This window comes from Cynocephalus volans, chromosome 10 (assembly GCF_027409185.1).
Source record: "Cynocephalus volans isolate mCynVol1 chromosome 10, mCynVol1.pri, whole genome shotgun sequence".
Classification (NCBI taxonomy): domain Eukaryota; kingdom Metazoa; phylum Chordata; class Mammalia; order Dermoptera; family Cynocephalidae; genus Cynocephalus; species Cynocephalus volans.
Genome location: NC_084469.1, coordinates 35,261,996 through 35,281,174, shown reverse-complemented (window position 1 = coordinate 35,281,174; position 19,179 = coordinate 35,261,996). Strand labels below are relative to the sequence as shown.

General features: G+C 54.4%; 1 protein-coding gene across 1 annotated transcript; it reads right to left on the bottom strand.

Annotated features, from left to right (window-relative positions):
• Positions 1-415: 415 nt before the first annotated feature.
• Positions 416-16,345, bottom strand: GUCY2D (guanylate cyclase 2D, retinal). The gene is made up of 19 exons (XM_063109425.1): positions 15,598-16,345; positions 15,209-15,513; positions 12,793-13,144; positions 12,372-12,456; positions 11,975-12,077; positions 11,496-11,597; positions 10,016-10,096; positions 8,394-8,600; positions 8,146-8,302; positions 7,453-7,602; positions 6,676-6,824; positions 5,953-6,116; positions 5,667-5,859; positions 5,219-5,393; positions 4,857-4,955; positions 4,639-4,733; positions 4,389-4,474; positions 4,116-4,226; positions 416-3,537 (listed from the first exon to the last, which is right to left on the bottom strand). Exons 1-18 carry the CDS (start codon positions 16,328-16,330, stop codon positions 4,133-4,135), a joined length of 3,330 nt encoding a protein of 1,109 aa, XP_062965495.1. The 5' UTR covers positions 16,331-16,345; the 3' UTR covers positions 416-3,537; positions 4,116-4,132.
• Positions 16,346-19,179: the final 2,834 nt, after the last annotated feature.

The window sequence follows — 19,179 nt, the reverse complement described above, 5'->3', positions numbered from 1 at the left end:
AGACCAGTGGACCTTAACTTCTCCCTGTTCCTGTACTTGGGGCCCTGTTCCTTCAGTCTTGGACTCTGGCTTCCATGGGTCATGGGTCATGGCCAGAGACAAGCTCTGCCTGCCTCTTCCTTCCTCTCTCCTGCCTACAATCAAGGGATGAAGCCACATCACTCACTTCCAGAGCCTCAAAGTCTCTGGTCTTTTCCAGAAGCCTGAGGCATTCCCACTTGGTCCTCTCAGAGCAGACTCCCTTGAGCAGAGGAATTCCTGGAGGCTGTTGGTCCCAGCTCACCTCCCACCGCCCAGGTCATCTCTAGGGTTCATCTCTATCTGAAATCCTTCCTGGCAATGCCAGGTTTGAGTATTCCAGGGATGGGGGTGTCCAGACTACCCCTCCAGGCCAGAAGGACCACACACCATGAAATGGAAGAAAGCACACCTTTATTTCAGCCCCCACCCTCCCAGGACCCAAACACCACAGCACACGTCCTGGTGTCCACGGTGCAAGGTCCAGAAGATCCTGGTGAACACAGCCCAGCAATGCAGTGTCACAAATCCCTGCCAAAGAGCAGCTCACCCCGCCTCCCCAAAGAGGGGTACCTGGGGTCCACTGCAGATAGGGATGGGGTGCAGGGCCCAGACCCTGAGGAGCAGCACAAAGAGAAGGCGCCAGGTGAGCCCTGGGACACGCTGTGAAGTCTCTGCTATGGGATCAAAGCAGCAGCATCAGAGGTCCCTGCTTTGGCCATTACTAGTCCCAGCTACAGAGCCATCCCAAAGGTGAGGACAGCCCCGAGTGTGAGCTCCTGGCACAAGCCAGCTGGCAGAGGTAGCGTAAACACATCTGAAGGTGGGGAATGCCCAGTGACCAAGCCAGGTGCTCTCATGGGCTGGAGGTGCCTGGGTCCCAGAACAACAGGGTGGGGGACTTGAGTCATGGCTCTAAGATTGGATAACTGCCTGGGCCCAGGAAGAAAGTTTCCATTTCCACAGAGATAGGGGAAACTGCAGAGAAAAGCAGGGAGAAACTGCCGGGCAGAAAAGGGACACTGGGGACAGAGAGGAGACAAGGGTCAGAGAGGGAGACATGGACACTGATGAAGGGGACTGGGGGGCACAGAGGAGACTGAGGCTTAACCTTTGACCTTTTTTCTTCTCCCACTAGCTCTGTGAGCTCTGGGATGGGGGTCCCCGAGTTCTCCTAGCTGGGGAGGACAGGGCTCTCCTTCACTGGCCTGGGAATGAAGCTGAGTCACAGGTGGGAAGGGACCTGCTCAGTCCTGCCTACGCCACCTCTACCCCAAGCTGGGTTTGGGCCCAGCTCCTCTTTCTCCTCTTCTGGGAGGTGCCCTGCCCAAGCCTGCCCGAGCTAATCCTCCCACACCTAACCCTGGATCAACTCTTCCCTGAGGCCCCCAAAATCACACAGCATTCACTACTCCAGGCCTCTTGCAGGTGGGAAGGGAAGGAGGGAGGTAGGGAGGGCAGGGGTAGGAAAGTGGGGTCAGGTAGGGAGGGAAGAGGCAGAAGATTGAGAGCTACATCCACACTGTCAGGTCCAAGGCCAGCAATGCAGAATCTGCCCTTCAATGTCTGGGACCGAAGTACAGAGAAAATCTTAAGGGAGATATTTGAAAATGTAAATCATTTTTAAAAATGTGTGTGTGTGTGTGTGTGTGTTTAAATCTTTAATTCATCGTCTTTGAATGCAGTTAAAAGGCTTTTTAAATTGCACTAAATTACTCACTGTAGCAGCACCACCTTAGGTAACCAGAACCTACAAGTGGTGGATTTTAGATTTCTTATACATTCTTTCTTTAGAAAGGAGGGTAAAACCACTAAGCTTGCAGAATTCACAAATCAGCTAAAAAAAAAAAAAAGGCAAAGCAACCTCCAGGAGCACCTATAATCCTAATACCTGCTACTCTAGGAGTCCTAAACTCCACGTCTGCAAGTGCCTTAAGGGCTGTTCAGAAAATCCTGGTATCTTGGAGTCCATGGGGAATAGTGGGGAACACGAGAACTGAAGCATGAAGTCCTGGATAATGGGGACTGTCACTCTTTAGCTCCAGCAGAACAGTGCTGAGTGGTGATGCACACCCCATGTGGGGCTTTTGATTTCAAGAGAAGAGGGAAATTTAATAAACATTTTAAAAATATGATATCTCTTGATTTTTCAATGTTAGCTCAAAACAAAAACACCCTGTAGACCAAGCAAAACAAGTGTGATGTCTAGCCTGTTTTTTATGAAATCTTAGAGATTATGAGATATAAGAGATCCTTGGATCATTTAGTTCTATGATTCAGTAACTTTAATATGCACATAAATATTTTAAGGGAACTTAGAAACGCAGATTCTGGGCTGGCCGGTTAGCTCAGTTGGTTAGAGCACAGTGTTATAACACCAAGGTCAAGGGTTCAGATCCCCAAACCGGCCAGCTGCCAAAAAATAAAGAGAGAGAGAGATGCAGATTCTGATTTGGTGGGTCTAGTATAGAGCCTGAGATTCTGCATTTCTAGTAAGTTCCCAAGTGACGTTGACGCTGCTGATCCTCTAACCACACTTTATACAATGAGGATTTAGTTCATCCTTCTGCCTAGGATTTCCTCTGATTGTCATATTCCTGGTCAATGGTGTTCCTAGTTCTGCTTGCATACCTCCAGGGACTGGACACTCACTACCTGGGGTGGCAGCCTGGGTAGCTGCAGCTACTGCTAACTTCTTCCGGGGTCTGTAGCAACAACAAAAGACACCAAGAGTCAAACATGACAAAACCCAGGCTCCGGAACATTGAGTTCCACAAAGGAAACTTCACCTGGGGACCTGCCAGGACAGGGTGTTTACCGCTTGTTGCAAAGATCTAAGCAGAGAGGATTATCTATCCAACTGCCTGCTAGGCAGCACCCAGTTAAACAGAAAATACTACTATTCCTTGGATGTTCTGGTTAGTCAAGGTTTGCTGCAGTATACTTTACTTTAAGTATACTTTACTTTACCCAAAGCCATGAAGCAAGCTTTTCTCTGCACTTGGGCAGGTGACCTGGTTTTGCCCACAAGAGAAGGTTGGGGACAGAGACAGGCACAAGGCTGGAGGCTAAATAGATCCCTTGCTTCCTCAGGCCACATGACAACCCCTGCTCTGGTGGAACACAAGGCCTCCACCTCCTCTGGGGCATCCAATCCCAGATCTTCCTTCTTGGGGCCCGGCAAGGCCCTGGAAAGTGGAGAATCGCCCACACCAACATCCTCTGCAACATCTTCATGCTGCAGAGTCACATATCGCAAGGCCAGCCCTTCCAAAGCCCAGCTTTCCTGGCCACAGCGACTGTAGAAACCACTTAGGTCACCCCTCACTTCGCCATTGAGGGGAACCCAAGCTTGAGAGTGCATGAGACTTTCCCAAGGTCACATGGCTGGTTTGCAACCAGCTCTTGTAAAGGCCCAGAAATCCTTTGAGGCGGGGCTGGACAGAAGCCACCGGCATTAGCCAGACTTTCAGTCACCTATAGCAGCAACTTTCAGGAAAAGGACGTTCCAGAATAATCCTGAGGGAAAGAGGAGTGTCTCAAAGGGAAGTTAAAGGAAGGTGTCTTGGGGTTCTCCTAGGAAGGGGTGGATCGTGGATCCGTTTTGTTTAGGAGGGTGCAGTGGCCAGGGCTTCTACTCTGACGGAACTCCAGGGGCAACTTTCACATTGTCCTTTGGTGAATGATGCCCCCTAAGGTTCTGTCTCTTGTGCAGTGCACCGCCTGTGAGGCTGGGGGTGGGGGGCACTGGTTTACGCTCTGGGGAAGGGGTGGGGTCAGGGGAGAAGTCACAGGTCACGATTACAGAGGTTCTTAGGCTTGGATTCCTGGACCACTCCAGACCTACTGAACCAGAATCCTACCAAAGGAAAACCAAATTTCCTCCCAAAGAAAATCCCTGGGTTTAGGATCCAGCCTGGGCTCACTAAGTCAGAGAGGGACAGGAACACCTGGACCTGGGGGGACGTTCTGCAGGCAGAGCTTAGGCCCTCAGGCTGGCGAAAAGGCGTCTGTCCCCTAGGAAGCATCCCCCAGAGATGTGTGGCCCCAGTCTGAGGGGAGACGACAGCTGGGTGTGGGAGCCAGGGGGGCAGCACCTGTCCTGGGCCGGGCCTCACTGCCCCTGGAACTGGCCAGGCCTCGCCTTCTCCAGCTTCCGGCGCCGCTCGGGGGGGATTTCCTGCAGGCTGATGCCGTGGTTGCTGGCCCTGCGGGGAGGGGGCGGTGGCCTCAGGGTAGGGGAACGGGGGTGGGGCGGGAAGGCAGGGCCCAGGTCGTCGGTGCTTCGGGCGGGAGAAGGGGTGCGGGGGCCCGCCTGGCTCATGCCCGTCCTTCGTCCTTCGCCCAGCCCGCGGATGCCGGCCCCTCACCCCGATTGCAGGTCAGGCGGTTTGGGGATCGGCTTGTTGAAGCCGCGTCTGCCCACCAGCCAGTACGTGTCCTCGGAGCCCTTGCCCTGCGGAGACAGGGGGGAGGGGAGGACTTAGACGGACTGGGGTGAGGAGTAGAGGATCTCGAGGTCTAAGTGGAACCGAGCCCGGAACAGCGAGCTCCATCTTGCAGGCCCGGCCCAGGCGGGGGCGGGGCTCGGGCGGGGGCGGGGGCGGGGCCCAGCCTCACCTTCAGCTCAGTGCGACCTCGCAACTCCATCTGGAAGCCCTGGTCTAGAGCCCGCAGAATCCGCACGGTGCTCATGTTCACGTGGATGCGGTAAGCTGAGGCGGTGGGGGATGCCGTGAGCTCGGGACTCACCTCCCGTGTCCCCCTTCTGGGCGGTTCCCCCCCTCGGGCCCGGCCCCACCTCTCCTCCCCAACCCCTCCCACCCCCGCACACTCACGCAGCCCGGTGGACTCCATGCGCGACGCGGTGTTGACCGTGTCCCCAAACAGGCAGTACCGGGGCATGGTGAGGCCCACCACGCCCGCCACGCACGGGCCTGCGGAGATGCGCGGGTCGGCGGGCGGGCGGGGCCTGGGCTGAAGCTGGCTGTGCCCTGAGGCTGGGCGGCACCTGGGGCCTTGGGGGATCTTAGCACCCCATAACCTCCACCAGCGCCTCAAATAAACACTCTCAAGTGTATCCTCTTCATGCAAGCCCCCACCCTCCCACCCACTCCACGAGTTTGCCTCCTACATAGGAAATCTGGAGCCCTGCCTAAAAAGGGACATGGGCTGCAGCCCTGGAGGGCTGGGGAGTTACCCGAGTGCAGGCCGATGCGGATGCGCACGGGCACTTCGGGCATATGGCGCATGCGGAAACTGCCCACGGCACTGAGGATGTCCAGCGACATGTTGGAGATCTCTGCCGCATGTCTCTGTCCGTTCCGCTGGGGCAGCCCAGAGGCCACCATATAGGCGTCCCCAATTGTCTCCACCTGGGCGAAGGAGTTATGTGAATTTAGTACTGAGCACCTCATCCCTTCACACACAGAGCGATTATCTCTTGTCAAGAGGCCAAAACTGGGGTTAGTGCAGACATTCTGGGGAGCCAGCCTGCGAGTTAGGGACTGAGCTGGGGACTGGAGGAAGAGATGAGGGACAGAAGGGCTGGGAAAGAGGATTGGGCTGGATGCTGAGCAGGAAGGACTGGGCTGGAGGCTGGTGGAGCTGAATCAAACGTCAGGAGGGCTTTTCCCCTCACTCCCCACCTTGTAGACATCGTGGGAACCGATGATGGCATCAAAGAGTGTGTAGAGGTCATTGAGCAGGTCCACCACCTCAATGGGCTCGCTCATGGCTGAGATGGTGGTGAAGCCCACGATGTCACTGAAGTACAGCGTCACCTCTTCAAAGTACTCAGGCTCCACAGGTGTCCCCATCTTCAGGGCCTCAGCCACAGACCTAAGGATGGAAGACAGTGAGATCACCTGGAGGCCACCCCAGTTGGCCTGGGCTCCAGATACCCTCCCCACCCTGCTCTCCATTGGCACCCACGGAGGCAGCATCTGTGTGAGCAGCCGGTCTGTCTTCTGCTTTTCCAGCTCCAGTTCCTCTGTGCGCTCCCGGATCAGGTCCTCCAGGTTACTGGAGTACTGCTCCAGCATCCGCAGCATTGAGTCGATGATATTTGTCTTCCGGCCCTTATTGATGCTCTTGAACTAGTAGGAGGAGGAAGCTGGTAGACAGCTGAAGACCTGGGCTGCCATGCCCCTCTCATGAGCCCTCTCATGGGGCTGCATATTCCTAACGCTCTCCCCCCCCACCACAATTCATCTTCTACTCATCAAGTATCCCTGGGCACTGTGTTTTCAGATATTACTAGGAGGCACGTGGGAAATGAGGGTTACCAGAGGTCAGCTGTTCTCAGCTAGTAATTGACAGGGCACTGGAGCCAGCCCAGCCTTTGGATCCCCAGGCCAAGGTCTTTCTGTCCACAGTAGGCCAAGCACATACTTGTTTCTTGATCAATGTTATTTAAATTGAACTAAATATTTCTCCCACCCAGGACTCCATCTCCAACTCAAAGGCCTCCAAAGCCTCTGTTCTACCTCACTCCCATCCTAACTCTGTCCTACCAAACCCCAGTACTCAGACTACCCTTTAAGGAGGTAGCCTGGAAGGTCAGGGGTCCTGCCTGCCTGCGGCTTTCCCAGGTTGCTGACAAGAATCTGAGATCCCAGTGGCCATCCCAACCCTTGCCCAATCCCAGCCCCTGACCAGGTTGAAGGTGCAGTCCATGGAGGGCCGAAGGTCTGGCTGCTCCGCCCAGCACTGTTTCATCAGCTGGATGCACTCTATGGGTGCCTGGTCCATGGACACCAAGGGCCGACACAGCGGAGGGGGGCTCTGCACCCTCTGCACCACTTCTGAAAGCATCAGGGAACCGTGAGGGGTGGGTGCCCCAGAACAGAAGCCACCCCTTACTGTGGCCTGCCTGATTGTTGAAGCCTAAGATGGGGGGGAGGGGGTCTGGCAGAGAGTCCTTTAAATCAGAGCTTCAGTGCGTGGGGAAGTGTGGTGTGGAAGGGGATTGCTAGGAGTAACAAGAGGGCCCTGAATAGTGGGGATCAGTAAGAAGTGACATAGGCAAGGAAACTAACATTTATTGCACGTAAGAAAAGTGAGGGTTAGGTGATCAAGCAGCTTGCTCAGAGTCCTATAGATGATAAGTGATACGGATTTGAACCAGATAGGACTGCCCTCTTACCACCTGACCTCCCCACCCTCCCCCTGCTGCCACCCTGGGACCCCTGAGAACCGAGAGGAGACTGCTCTGTTGGTTGGGGGAGCAGGTTGGGTCCAGGATCAAGACAGAAGAAGCTGTACAGGTCTGGGCCCTGAAGAACCCTCCCCCCCATCCTGAGACCCTTCAGACCCTAGCTTTAAGGGAGGCCCCACATAATTGTCTCATCACTGGGCTTTGCTTTAGAGAAAAGAGCGGAGCTGGGTATGGCCTGGCTCTGCCCCAACAGCAGGGTGCCTTCCTGGCCTCACCCTCCGCAGGTAGCTCCAGCATGGCGTAGGGGGCGCTGCGGCACACGACCTCCTGCATGATGATGCCCAGGCTGAAGACGTCGCCGGCCAACGTTCCCCGGCGCTCCAGAGCCGGGTCCCGAAGCAGCTCCGGAGCTGTCCATAGCTGGTCTGGGGATGAAGAAGGAGGCGTGGACACTCGGAGGGCCGCGGGGGCTATGGGGACAGACCCCCCACCTTCACCAGAAAGCCCAGGTTCGCACCCAGACACACACCAACTCCACAGCCTAAGTCTGGCCCTGCAGCCCGGGTCTGGCCCTGCAGCCCTGCAACTAGCCCCAGGAGAGACTACCTGAAACCCAAAGCCATCTCAGAGAAAGCCCGGCCCTCGCGAATAGGACCCGCCCTTTAGACAAGGCGGTGCCCAGGGAAGGCCCCGCCTCTTGGCACAAGCCCCGCCCTTAGGCAGAGCCCCACTTAGGGCAGACCCCGCGGCAGCTGCAGGAGCTCAGGTCTCGCCCCCCAGGAAGCCCCGGCCTCCCCAGTCACAGAGCCCCCTCTGCGTATCTATCCAAGGTCACGAGACCTTTCCCGTAGCAGGAGTCGCGTCCAATGGATATGGGATGGAGAGAGTGCGAGGGTAGATGGGGCCCTTGAAATACTGGGGATCCCGGGGTATGCTCGTGTGCGCGGAAGGCAGCCGGGGACTCCTACCCTCCGCGTTGGGAGGTTCTGGTAACACCCTCTGCGCTTCCAGCAGTCGCCCGTGGCCGTGGTCGGTGACCTTGAGTACGAACCTCCCGTCCACCACGCAGTTCCGTGACTTAAGCCGCCCGTGAGCCACGCCTCGATGGTGCAGATACCTCATTCCCTTGCAAGGGGTGGGGTAAGAGGCAGCCTCAGCTCGCGCGGTTCCCCTGCCCCGGCCTCCCTGCCCACAGGACACCCCCCCACACACACACCTTGATGAGGTCCAGCAGGAGCGAGGACTTGAACATCCAGTCCAGCTTTATGTCTCTCTGGGCGAGGAGGTCGTAGAGGGAGCCCCGCGCACAGTGCTCTGAGACCACCGCCAGGATTTGCTCCCCGGGGGCCGCAGGGTCGTCGGCTCCACCAGCCAGGAAGAGCCCCAGGTAAAGGACCACGTTCTCGTGCCGGAGCTCCCGGAGCTGAGAGAGGGAAAGTAGACAGGAATTTTCTGCCCTGGGGATAACGGCGGGGGGCTGTTATTCAAGGTCTGTTTTTGAATATCCAAACTCTAAAGATGGGATAATAATTGTGAATGAAATGGTCTATAGGGTACGTAGGGGGGCTTTCTTCTACAGATACGTCTGTTTGGAAAAAACAATATAGTCAAAGGCCACTGTTCAGATGCTGGATATGGTTTAGCTTAAAGTTATGAATGAAAAGACAACCTTGCATAGGCGATCAGGACCCAGGCACGTTCTGATTTATTAACCAGAAAACCTTGAACTGCCGAGGTGTTAAGGGAAAAATCCTCATGAAGGAGAAGCTCCTGGCACCATCACCCTCTCCTTCTGATGTAACAGCCTTTGCAGCGAGGACCAGGGAGAAGCTGTGCTGCTTTCAAAAGACACCAGAAGTGGCTTGTGCCGGCGACCTGGCCTGGGGCTGCTTTGGGTGGTGTTACGTCATTGTGTCTGACATGTCTGAGACTTCCCACCCTTCACAAGTTAGAGAAGATGGGACTGAGCAGTCAAGCCATGGTCCCAGAAGAGCCATCAATAAGGCCACACCCACTCCACAGGACAGGCATGCTGGAGAAATGGGGCTAGTGGTCTGGCTGATTCGTGCCCCTTCTAGCTTTTCTTTGGTTTACATGCCCAGTAAGGGGCTTCTTTTCATTTTAAAAGCTTGGTGTTAAGTGGTGATTTAGCCCATTGACCCATACAGTTATTCCACTTGAGTCATTCTGCAGCTGTGACCAAGAGCTCTTGTGGAGGCATCAGGGAGGAAGGCCAGGCCAAGGCTGCCAGGTGTTGGGGGGAAGGAGGACATTAAGGTTCGAAGGATCAGAACAAGCCGGTTTAGTCTCCTTGCCACCTTTCCACTTTATTCAGGATGCATCATACAGCTAGGGCCATTCTGCATCAGTGCCTGACAGAACTGGAAACTCAGTTTTTATTTTCTATTATTCACTCAACAAACATTCACTAGGTCTCTAATGATTCAGACACTGTTCTGGGTGCTGGACATACAATGGAGGGGCATGGAAAAGCCCTCGCTCAGCTTACAGTCTAGTGAGGGAGGCAGATGAGAAAAAGGCAAGCACACAGGTGAACATACAATTACAAATTGGGATAGGAATATCAAAGGTCAGTTGGTTAGAGCAGGTCTTATAATGCCAAGGTCAAGGGTTCAGATGCCCATACCAGCCAGGTGCAAAAAAAAAAAGAACATCAAAAGAAAGAACTAGTGCTCATGAGAAGAGAGAATCATGGAAAACCTGCCCTAAAGTGGAGGGGACACTTAACTGACACCTACCTCTGTACCCAGCTGACAGAGAAGGCAAGAAGGGAGGAACTGATGGCCACCCCATAACCATCAAGGGCCCAACTCTCACCTTGGAGAAGGCCGTCTTGGTTGCTGGGCGGATGGCTATGTGCTGATCCCCTGGAAATTTCTTCAGCCAAACTCTGTCTCCCTGCAGCAGAGAGGATGGGGTCAGGGAACTAAGTTTCTTAAAACCCTATGATGCAAGGAGCTCTAGAACTTCCACACTTCTATTGGCCCACTGTCTCAGAACACATCTTCATGCGACAAAGAGCATCAGAACAAGGGATCTGATCTCTGCCCATCCCCTTCACAGTCTACTAGGTGAGAGAGATGCAGAAGGCCTGTATGGCTGTCCTCACCACCCCAGATGCATCCACCAGCAGTCTTATTAAGTGAATTGTTACAACCAAGAATATCACTGACATCACAACCTCATTACTATCTTTGCCATGAGAGAGCACTGTGCTGGGAGTCAGGAGTCAGGGTAGACTAGGCTTTATTGTAAACTAACTGTGATGTATAGGCAGCTCTCCTCCAAGCTCTAGGCCTCATTGTCCTCAGCTGATGGCAGCACCTTGTGGTTGCTCAGGACCCTATGCTCAGAAGGACTCGAGCTTGGTTTGTCATCTTGAATGAAGAAGAGGCCCTTCATTTTGCCTTGGAACTTGCAAATTATGTAGATGGCCCATTAATAAGTGATTTAGATGAGAAGGGAATTGTGGGGGTTTGCTACTACCCCTAGGGAGCATTGGAAACAACTGTGATGACATTTTTATTGTCACAAAAACTGGGGGCTGCATTTAGTGACAGGGCCAGAGTCAAGAGACACCAAACATTCTTCAAGGCACAGGGTAGTCCCACACAATGAAGAACAACCTGTCCAAAATGATAGTAGTGCCCCCTCTGAGAAACAGTCGTGATGGTCTCTAGGTGACATAGGAGGAGCCTCTGCATTCACTCCGTGACCTGAAGCTCAGGGGCTCTAAATTTCCACACTCCTCAGGATTAGCTGAGCTCTCTCTTGGCTCTCTCTGAATCTGTTCTCAAAGTCTCCCATCCATCCCACCACATTCCAATTTTCTGGCCCCATAGTTCCTATCCTAGTGCCCCTTTGTGACTTTCTTTTTTCTCCTCTAGGGCTTGCTGTTCTTGAGCTTGCTGTTCTGATCTAAATTGGGTGGAAATGCTGAGAGGGCAGGGCCAGGGGCTCCCAGCAGGGCAGGAGATGGCCTCGATAGCCCAGCATGCTCCCCCCCGTAGCTCAGCCCTCCAGCCTCTGGGCCGCTGTGATTGGCCCTCGAGGAGCCCTCACCTAGAAAACAGCTGAGGGAAAATCCTGGGGCAGGGAGGACTCCAGATGACTCCATTTGAGGAATCCAAGACCTTTTCCCGGATCCTGTTTGGACTCCCACCCCCTTTTCCTGGAGCCTGCAGGATTTGATATAACTGCATGCCTCCCTAGAGAGTGTGCCTCCCCTAGGCCTGAGCATCCCTCCTCCACTGTCCCTTCTGGAGTAGAGCTCGGCCTGGCTGGGGGTCAGGCTCACCTCATAGAGGCCAATGTTGGATCTTTCCTGGGACTGGCTGGGGATGCTACGAATGTCTGACACACTGCGGGCAGCAAGACTCGATCGACTCCCCTGGACCACCTGGATGGTAAAGGCCAGTGTAAGGGGTCAGAATACACTCTGGGGTCAGAGTCCTAGGCTGAGGTCAGGCTGAATTTTAGAAATGAAAAGGGAAGGGAAGAAATCTCAATTTGGGAAGGTGACAAAGACATTATTCCCCAAGAGTACAACACTTTACAGTTTATGAAACAAACATGTTAATATTCTTGTTGGAAAATCACACCATTCAGGGGCTCATTGCACAGACAAGGGGGCTTATCCCCAGAGCCCAGACTTGGGCCAGAGCTGAGGCAGAAACCAGGTCTCGCAAGCCAGGGGCTAGGGTGAAGGGTGGCCCAGGGAAGGGACCCAATACACAGTGAGAAGACAGCTGCCTCCTGGCTCCTTGCTTCCCCCACCTTTCGAGAGCTGCCCACATGTGGGTAGAGGAAAGTGATGTCGTTCAATGTCAGGATGATCTTGTTGGGGCCAGAGACCATCTGGATGTGAAGTAGGCGGTGCCTGGTGGGGAAAGGAAGTCATCTCCACAAAGGGGACCAAGGTGTATGAGAAGAGGACAGTGGGGGAAGGGGTGGAGGGATAATGTTAGCTTAGGGGAGGGGTCCTGGTGGGCAGCCATTCCCAAATCAGACATCCCCTGAGACTCTGCCAGCCCACCAGGGTCCTTCCCTGTCCCCCCCAATTCTCCCTTCCTCTACTCTTGAGTGGACCCAGCCTGCTGTCTTTGCTGCACAATTTCATTTCTGGCAAATGGAGAACCAAGATCACCCCTACTTACCTTGCTCCTCTACTCACCTTATGTAATGGGTCAGGAAGGCCCCAGTCAGCCCCATCCCGACCACCAGCAGGAAGCCAAGAAAGATGACGCCTGGCTCCACTCCTGAAGGGACAGTAAGAGGAAGGACATTCAGGACCGTGGCCAAGGGAGGCCCCCTCTCTAGTGAGCCATAGCCACACCAAATCCTGGAGGCCCCAAGAACGGGTGATAGGAGCCCCAACAGGAGTTAGGAGAAGGTCACAGATTCCTTGAAGAGGAGAGTCTGGAAATGCTAGAAAGGTTTCAAGGGGGGTTTGGGGCTTGACAAGAGAGGGGTCCTGCCCAGGCCAGGGGTTGGAGGAGGGTCTGGAAGGGCCTCAAAGAAGTTACAGGAAGGGCATTCACTCTCTTTATACGTCCATGGTGACGGTCCCAGTGGGACTGGGGTGCTGCCCTCACCTCCATTGCAGATGACATCTGGATCAAACCAGCATGAGGGGTCGGGCCCAGGCCCAGAGCCCCCGCGAGGGAAGTGCACCGGGATCCCAGCGGAGCGGAGGGAGCCCCAGGCGGGGTCCAGCATGTGTGTGGTGAACAGCCGGTCCCCCGCCTCGTCAGTGTCCAGCAGCACAAACGAGGGTTCCTCGGTTCCTCCCAGAGCTCCGCAGAAGCCAGGGACCCTGGCGTCCCGGACGTGGCTGGCCACCGCTGCTCCAGATACCCAGCCGCCACCCGCGGCTGCCCGGGCTCCCGCCACGCCCCCCGCCAACAAGAAGACTGCGTCGTAGATGGTGCCAAAGAGCGGGGAGACCTGGAGGACAACAGCAGGGACGCAGGACTCAGGGCCACAGCCCGTAAACAGACGGGCACTCACTGGCCGCACCTGTTCTTTCACTGGGCCCCTCAAACCCAGCAGGTACCAACTCCCCCACCTCCTAGTTAGCGGCGCCCCACAACCCTTCCCCGTGGCTCCCTCTTCCTCTCTCCCCACCAGCTTTCTCACCCCTTCTCCCGCTGACTGTCCCTCTTTTCAGCACTCGGGCTCTTCTCTCGCCTCCGATTGACTGGAATTCTCCATCACCTATCGCTCCTCTTTACCCCTTCCTGTTGGTTTCCCTGCATATGTTTTAATCTTACCACCTACCATTCCCCTAAAAGCCTTCTTTCCCATCTTTTGCTTGGCTTCTATTTTCTCTTTTCCTTCTTCTTTCCCCAGAGTTACTACCTGATCTCACTGGGCTGCCCTATTATTCCCAGCTCCCATTTCTCATAGTGCCAGGCACTGTGTAAAGCTAGAGATACATCAATGTACAAGACAGTCCCTGTCTTGAGGAAACTTTTTGGGGAGATGGACAGGGATGTTAAGACAGTGCAATGAGTGAGGGTAGGGGAAAGTGAGGGAGCTGTGGAGACAAAAACGAGGGTCCCCAACCCAGGCTGGGGAGGAGGAGGAGTCTGGAAGAAGTGACCATCCCTCCAGGAGAGGAGAGGGGCAGGACAGAGAGTACACCCAGCCACTCCGAGGCAAAAGAGAAGGACACATTTAGGGAACCCAAAGTAGCTCAGTCTGGCTGAAGTTCATGGAAAAAGAAAGAGAGATGAAGACATGAGGCCTGGTAAACCATGCAGAGAGCCCTGCATCTATCCAGGACAACAAAAGCCTCGGGGAGGCTCTGAACAGGGGCATGCCATGGTCAGATTTGTCAGATCTCTGAAGCTTGATCTGCTTGTTGGGTGGAGAAAGACCTGGGGCAGGTGAGAGTTGAAGCAGAGACATTGGAGAGACTGTTTTCGATTGGGGCCAGAGGTGCTGACTGAACCAGGGTAGTGACAGTAAGAATGGAGAAAGTGAATGGATTCAGATGACCTTTAGGAGGCAAAGTGACAGGGCTTATTGTCAGATGTGGAGGGAATGAGTCAGAGGAATCAGGTGACTGCCCAGGGTCTCGTCTGGGCAGCTGGCTGGAAGGCTGCGCTGCTTACTGAGAACCAAGAGCTTTCCTCTCTACTCTCTCCTGCTTCTTTCTCCATTGACTGCTCCTGCCTTCGTCCCATCTAACCACTGATCCTAACTCTTATTCTCTTCTTATTGATTATTTGCACCCTTTCTCTCCATGGCTACTCCAGATCCTCTTGGGGGACACTAGGGGCATTGGTGGGGAATCTTTCAACCCCCTTGACCCACAGCCTTCTCTCATGTAGTCTTTGAGTTGGGTCTTTGTGGTGGTTAACTTTACTGCCCATTAACATCTAAATTCCTCTCTATCTTAGTGGTTTCTAGCCCTCCTTTCATGACTGGGGTGGAACTAGATGGTCTGAACTGGGATTCTAGGGACTCGGAATCCTGGACATTAGCTGGATGTTGGGAATAAACTATGGATCTGATTAGGGGAGCCCCTGGCTCCACCTAGAGACCTTTCTGCTTCTTGCAAGATGTCAGACCCTCAAAAAGTTAAGACCACCCGATGAGGCCCCAGAGGAAATACCTCTGAACTGGGCACAAAGGTTGGATCGGCATCCTCCCTCCTTGCTGCTCTCTTGAGAACACCAGCTGTTTATTGTAGACTATGTTGTGGTGCTTGGGGATGGGTTTACTTGGAGGCAGACTGCAAAAAATGTTGCAGTTTGGAGTTCATTAGAGTTCACTCCTTGGAGCTGGGTTTGAGAGGTCTCATTGCCTGCTCTCTGAGGCAATCCCACTACACTAAGGTGCCCCAAGCAAGATGGGGCCTCTGCAATACCCAGGAAACTCAAGAAGAGCTGGAGCTGCTAGTAGTTCTCTCGCCACTGGCCCCTCTTCCTCTCTCCCATTGCCTCCGTCCTCTTCCCCCTCTTAACCTGAACTCCTATCTTCCCTCCTCCCTGGTCCATCTACCTGCTGCAGATCGAGGTCAGGGGGCAGCTCCTGGTGCTCCTGGGCCGTGCGCAGGCTGCCCAGCACGCTGCCTCCCAGGGGACAGTGTCGCGTGAGGGTGAGGACGGCATCGTGGGCCCTGCGAAGCTGGGAGTTGTTGGCGAGTATGGCCAAGGTCTCCCGGCCTGGGGACAAGGCGTAGTGGAGCGTGTCGAACGGCAGGAAGACCAAGGAGCCATCGGCCAGGCCCAGCTCCTCTGCGGCCTCCAGGAGGCAGCGCTGCTCCTCGCCGCCCAGCAGCACCGAGTGCATGACCATGATCACTGCTGCGGACACAGAGGCCGGGCTCGCCGCGCCGCTGCGTGCCCGCAGCACCCGCCCACCTCTCCGCACCCTGCGGGGGAGCCTACCTCTGACCCTGGGGGCGTCCCGGACCCTCTTCAGGGCCTCCCGGGCTCCAGACAGGTCCGAGGGCTCCATGGAGGTCACCAGGGCGACGGGCAGGCCCCGGGCCCTGAGTGCCGTGGACAGTGCACGTCCTGCCTCCACCCACAGGTCCTGGGGGGCGGTGACCAGGGCCACGTGCGCCCAGCTGAATGCTCGCAGGAGGGCGTAGAGGGCATCCGCGGCGGGGGTCACGGCCGGGGCCGTGGTGCCCGCGGCCCGCGTCCCGGGGCAGCCCCAGGGCACCAGCGCGACCCCGGCTTCTTGGGCTAGTAGCTCGGCCGTCCGGCAGGCTGCAGGATTCACCGGACCCACGAGGCCCGAGACGCGGCTCAGCGCGGAGGATACAGCCCCCAGCGAGCCCGGCGTCCGGCAGGGCTCGGGCAGCAGCGCGACCTCGAAGCGGGCGCCGCCTGCCAGGGCACGGTCGCGGTTCAGGCGGGCGGCGGCCAGGCGGGTGGCCAGGTCCGGGCGGGCCCGGGCGAAGAGGGGGTCGCAAGCCCAGGGCCCCAGCACCCCCACTGTGAACACGGCGGACAGGGCGGAAGGCGGCAGGAGCAGCAGCAGGAGCAGGAGCCGGAGCCCTGGGCCCGGCCGGGTCAGGGCCGGGGGGACGCCGGGCGGAGACCGAGGCCGCCGCGCGGGGGCGCAGAGCCGGGGGTGCGGAAGCCCACCCGCTAGGAGGGCGCAGGCGGTCATCGCCAGTTTCTGTGCACATAGACCGGGCAGTGTGAGCGGCTGAGACCCCCCAACTCCCTTAGGGCTCTCCCCGCAACCCTGTTTGTCGAAGCCCCGTTAACCCGTGGGGAGTCTCCACTTCCACCGCCCCATCCGCAGGCTTGGACGACTAGGTGGGGGCCAAGGGCTCGGCCTGGAAGCCCCCTACCTACCGCCCCACTTCCCGCTCCGACCCCTTGCCTGCCCCTCCCCCCTCGTCAGAGCTGTCGGGGGTCAGTAGGGACATGCCCACGCCCCCAGTTGGTACCCAAGTTCGTGGGGAGGGACCTTGCCACTCACCGGAAAGTCCGGGGCTCGGGCCCAGGGCCCGGGTGAGGGGTCTCAGGGCCGATCCCCCTTCTGACGCCCTCCCACAGGTCTCCCCTTCCAGCCCGGCCCAGGGCGGGGGTGTGGGAACAGCAGGCCGGAGACGTTAATCTCCCCAAGCTGATTAGGGTCCCTTAATCAGGCAGGGAGGGGCGGGCTAGTGGAGGATGGGAGACCCTCCCGTGCCTCTGTAAGGTGAGATCTGTCCTGGCTTCCAAGCAGCCAGCCAGCCAGATCCTTTTCCCTTCATGCTTCCCGACCCTCCAATACCACCACCACAGCGTGCAGCACAAAAACAGCCTCATGTCCCCTTTCCGGCTGCTGCCACACTGCCATGCTCAGCGGGGAAAGTGACAAGATGTGCCCACGGACACCTTTGGGGGATCAGTCACAGGATGGGGATTCTCTGGGTCTCATTCCTTCCGATTTTCCCTTTCCGGTTCTGTCAGACGAGTTCAAACTCCATCTTTTGGCTGGCAAAGTCTGTCCTGCAGAGGCCAAACCCACACCAGTCTGAAATCTGCCTCTTCTCTCACCTGCTCACGTTTGATTCCCCGACCTCCCCCTCTCCAAGCCTTGAAATCCATCCGTGTGGTCTTGGGAAGGCAGAACCCCGGGAAGTGATGGAAAGACCTTTGGCTTTGGACAGACATGGGTTTAACATCCTCCTTACTGACTTTGTGATCTTGAGAAATTGCTTAAACTTTTGAGGTTGTTGTGAAAATTACCTGTGACAATGAATATAATTGCCTGGATGGCAAGAATGGCTGACAGTTTAGAGAAGAATATGATGGGAGACTTGCCCTACCAGATAGCAACATTTATTATAGAACGATAGCAATTAAGACCCTGTGGTATCGGTGAAGGGATAAACAAATAGACCAATGGAACAGAATAAAGAGTACTGGAACAGACACAGCAAAAATGGAAATGTGATGTATGAAGAAGTGGACGCTTCTTACCGGTGGGGAAAAAAATGAGCTATTTGAGAAATGGAGCTGATTATTCAGCCATATGGGGAATAAACTTAGATCCCTATCTCACACCATACACAAAATCAATTCCAGGTTAAAGACATACCACAGGCTGGCTGGTTAGCTCAGCTGGTTAGAGCACAACCTTGTAACGCCAAGGTCACAGGTATGGATCCCTGTACTGGCCAGCCACATTAAAAAAAAAAAAGACATACCTGTGAAAAACAAACTGAAAAACTTTAAAATAAATCATTTGTTCAATCATCATGGCAAAGATTGGATCAGGTAAGAATCATCAGTGGATTCTAAAGCCAGGGGGAAATTATGATGAGGAGTGTGATATTTGCATGGTCTTAAAATATCTCTCTACAGAGTGCTTATGAGTTGAGAGAGAGTAAAAGGAGATAAAAAGCAGCAATTATACAATAGGGAAATAGGGCAATACTTTGACCAGGTGATCAAAATGAACCGAGAGGCAGACAGACGGTATGTACCTCCAGACATGATACCCTGGGAAGGACACAACACTGCATCTATACAATACTGCACAATACTACATCTCTGAAGCATCCCAGCATTATTTCAATCACAAAGAAACATCAAATAAACACAAAATGAGGGAAAAGGGGGGAACTGTATTCTTCAAAAATGTCAGTGTCGTAGAAGGCCAATAAAAGTTGAGGAACTTATTCCAGATTAAAGAAAGCTAAAAACAAGGGACAATTAAATGCAATACCTGGTCCTAGCTTGGATCCTGCACTATAGGATTTTTTAAAAGTGCTATAAGGTTGTAGGATTTATGGGTTATAAAAATGCTATAAAGAACATCAACATCAGGATGAACAAAAAAGTGGCAACAGACTAAATTGGAATATATTGGGTTTTTTTGTTTTGGCTTTTTTTTTTTTTTTTTTTTTTTGTGGCTGGCTGGTACAAGATCTGAGTCCTTTGACCTTGGTGACTGTACTGGAATATGCATGGGGCATTCAATAAAACTTATCGATCCAGGGGAAGAAGATATAACAACCACAATTATTTGAAGTTGATACGACAAGCAAACAGAAAGGACATTGTTGGGGGGGAGGGGGGAGGGAGAAGGGAGGGAGGTTTTGGTGATGGGGAGCAATAATCAGCCACAATGTATATCGACAAAATAAAATTAAAAAAAAAAAAAAAAAAACTTATCGATCCAGCAATCCCAGTGCTGGTTATATACCCAAAGGAATGGAAATCATCATGTCAAAGGGATACCTATGCTCCCATGTTTATCACAGATCCATTTACAATAGCTGAGAGTTGGAACCAACCTAAACGTCTATCGACAGACGACTGGGTAAGGAATATGTGGTATATATACACAATGGAATACTACTCTGCCATAAAAAAAGAATGAAACTCTACCATTCGCAGCAACATAAATGAGCTTAGAGAAAATTATGTTAAGTGAAGTAAGCCAGGCAGAGAAAGAGAAATACCACATGTCCTCACTCATAAGTGGGAGCTAAAAATAAATAAATAAATAAACAAATA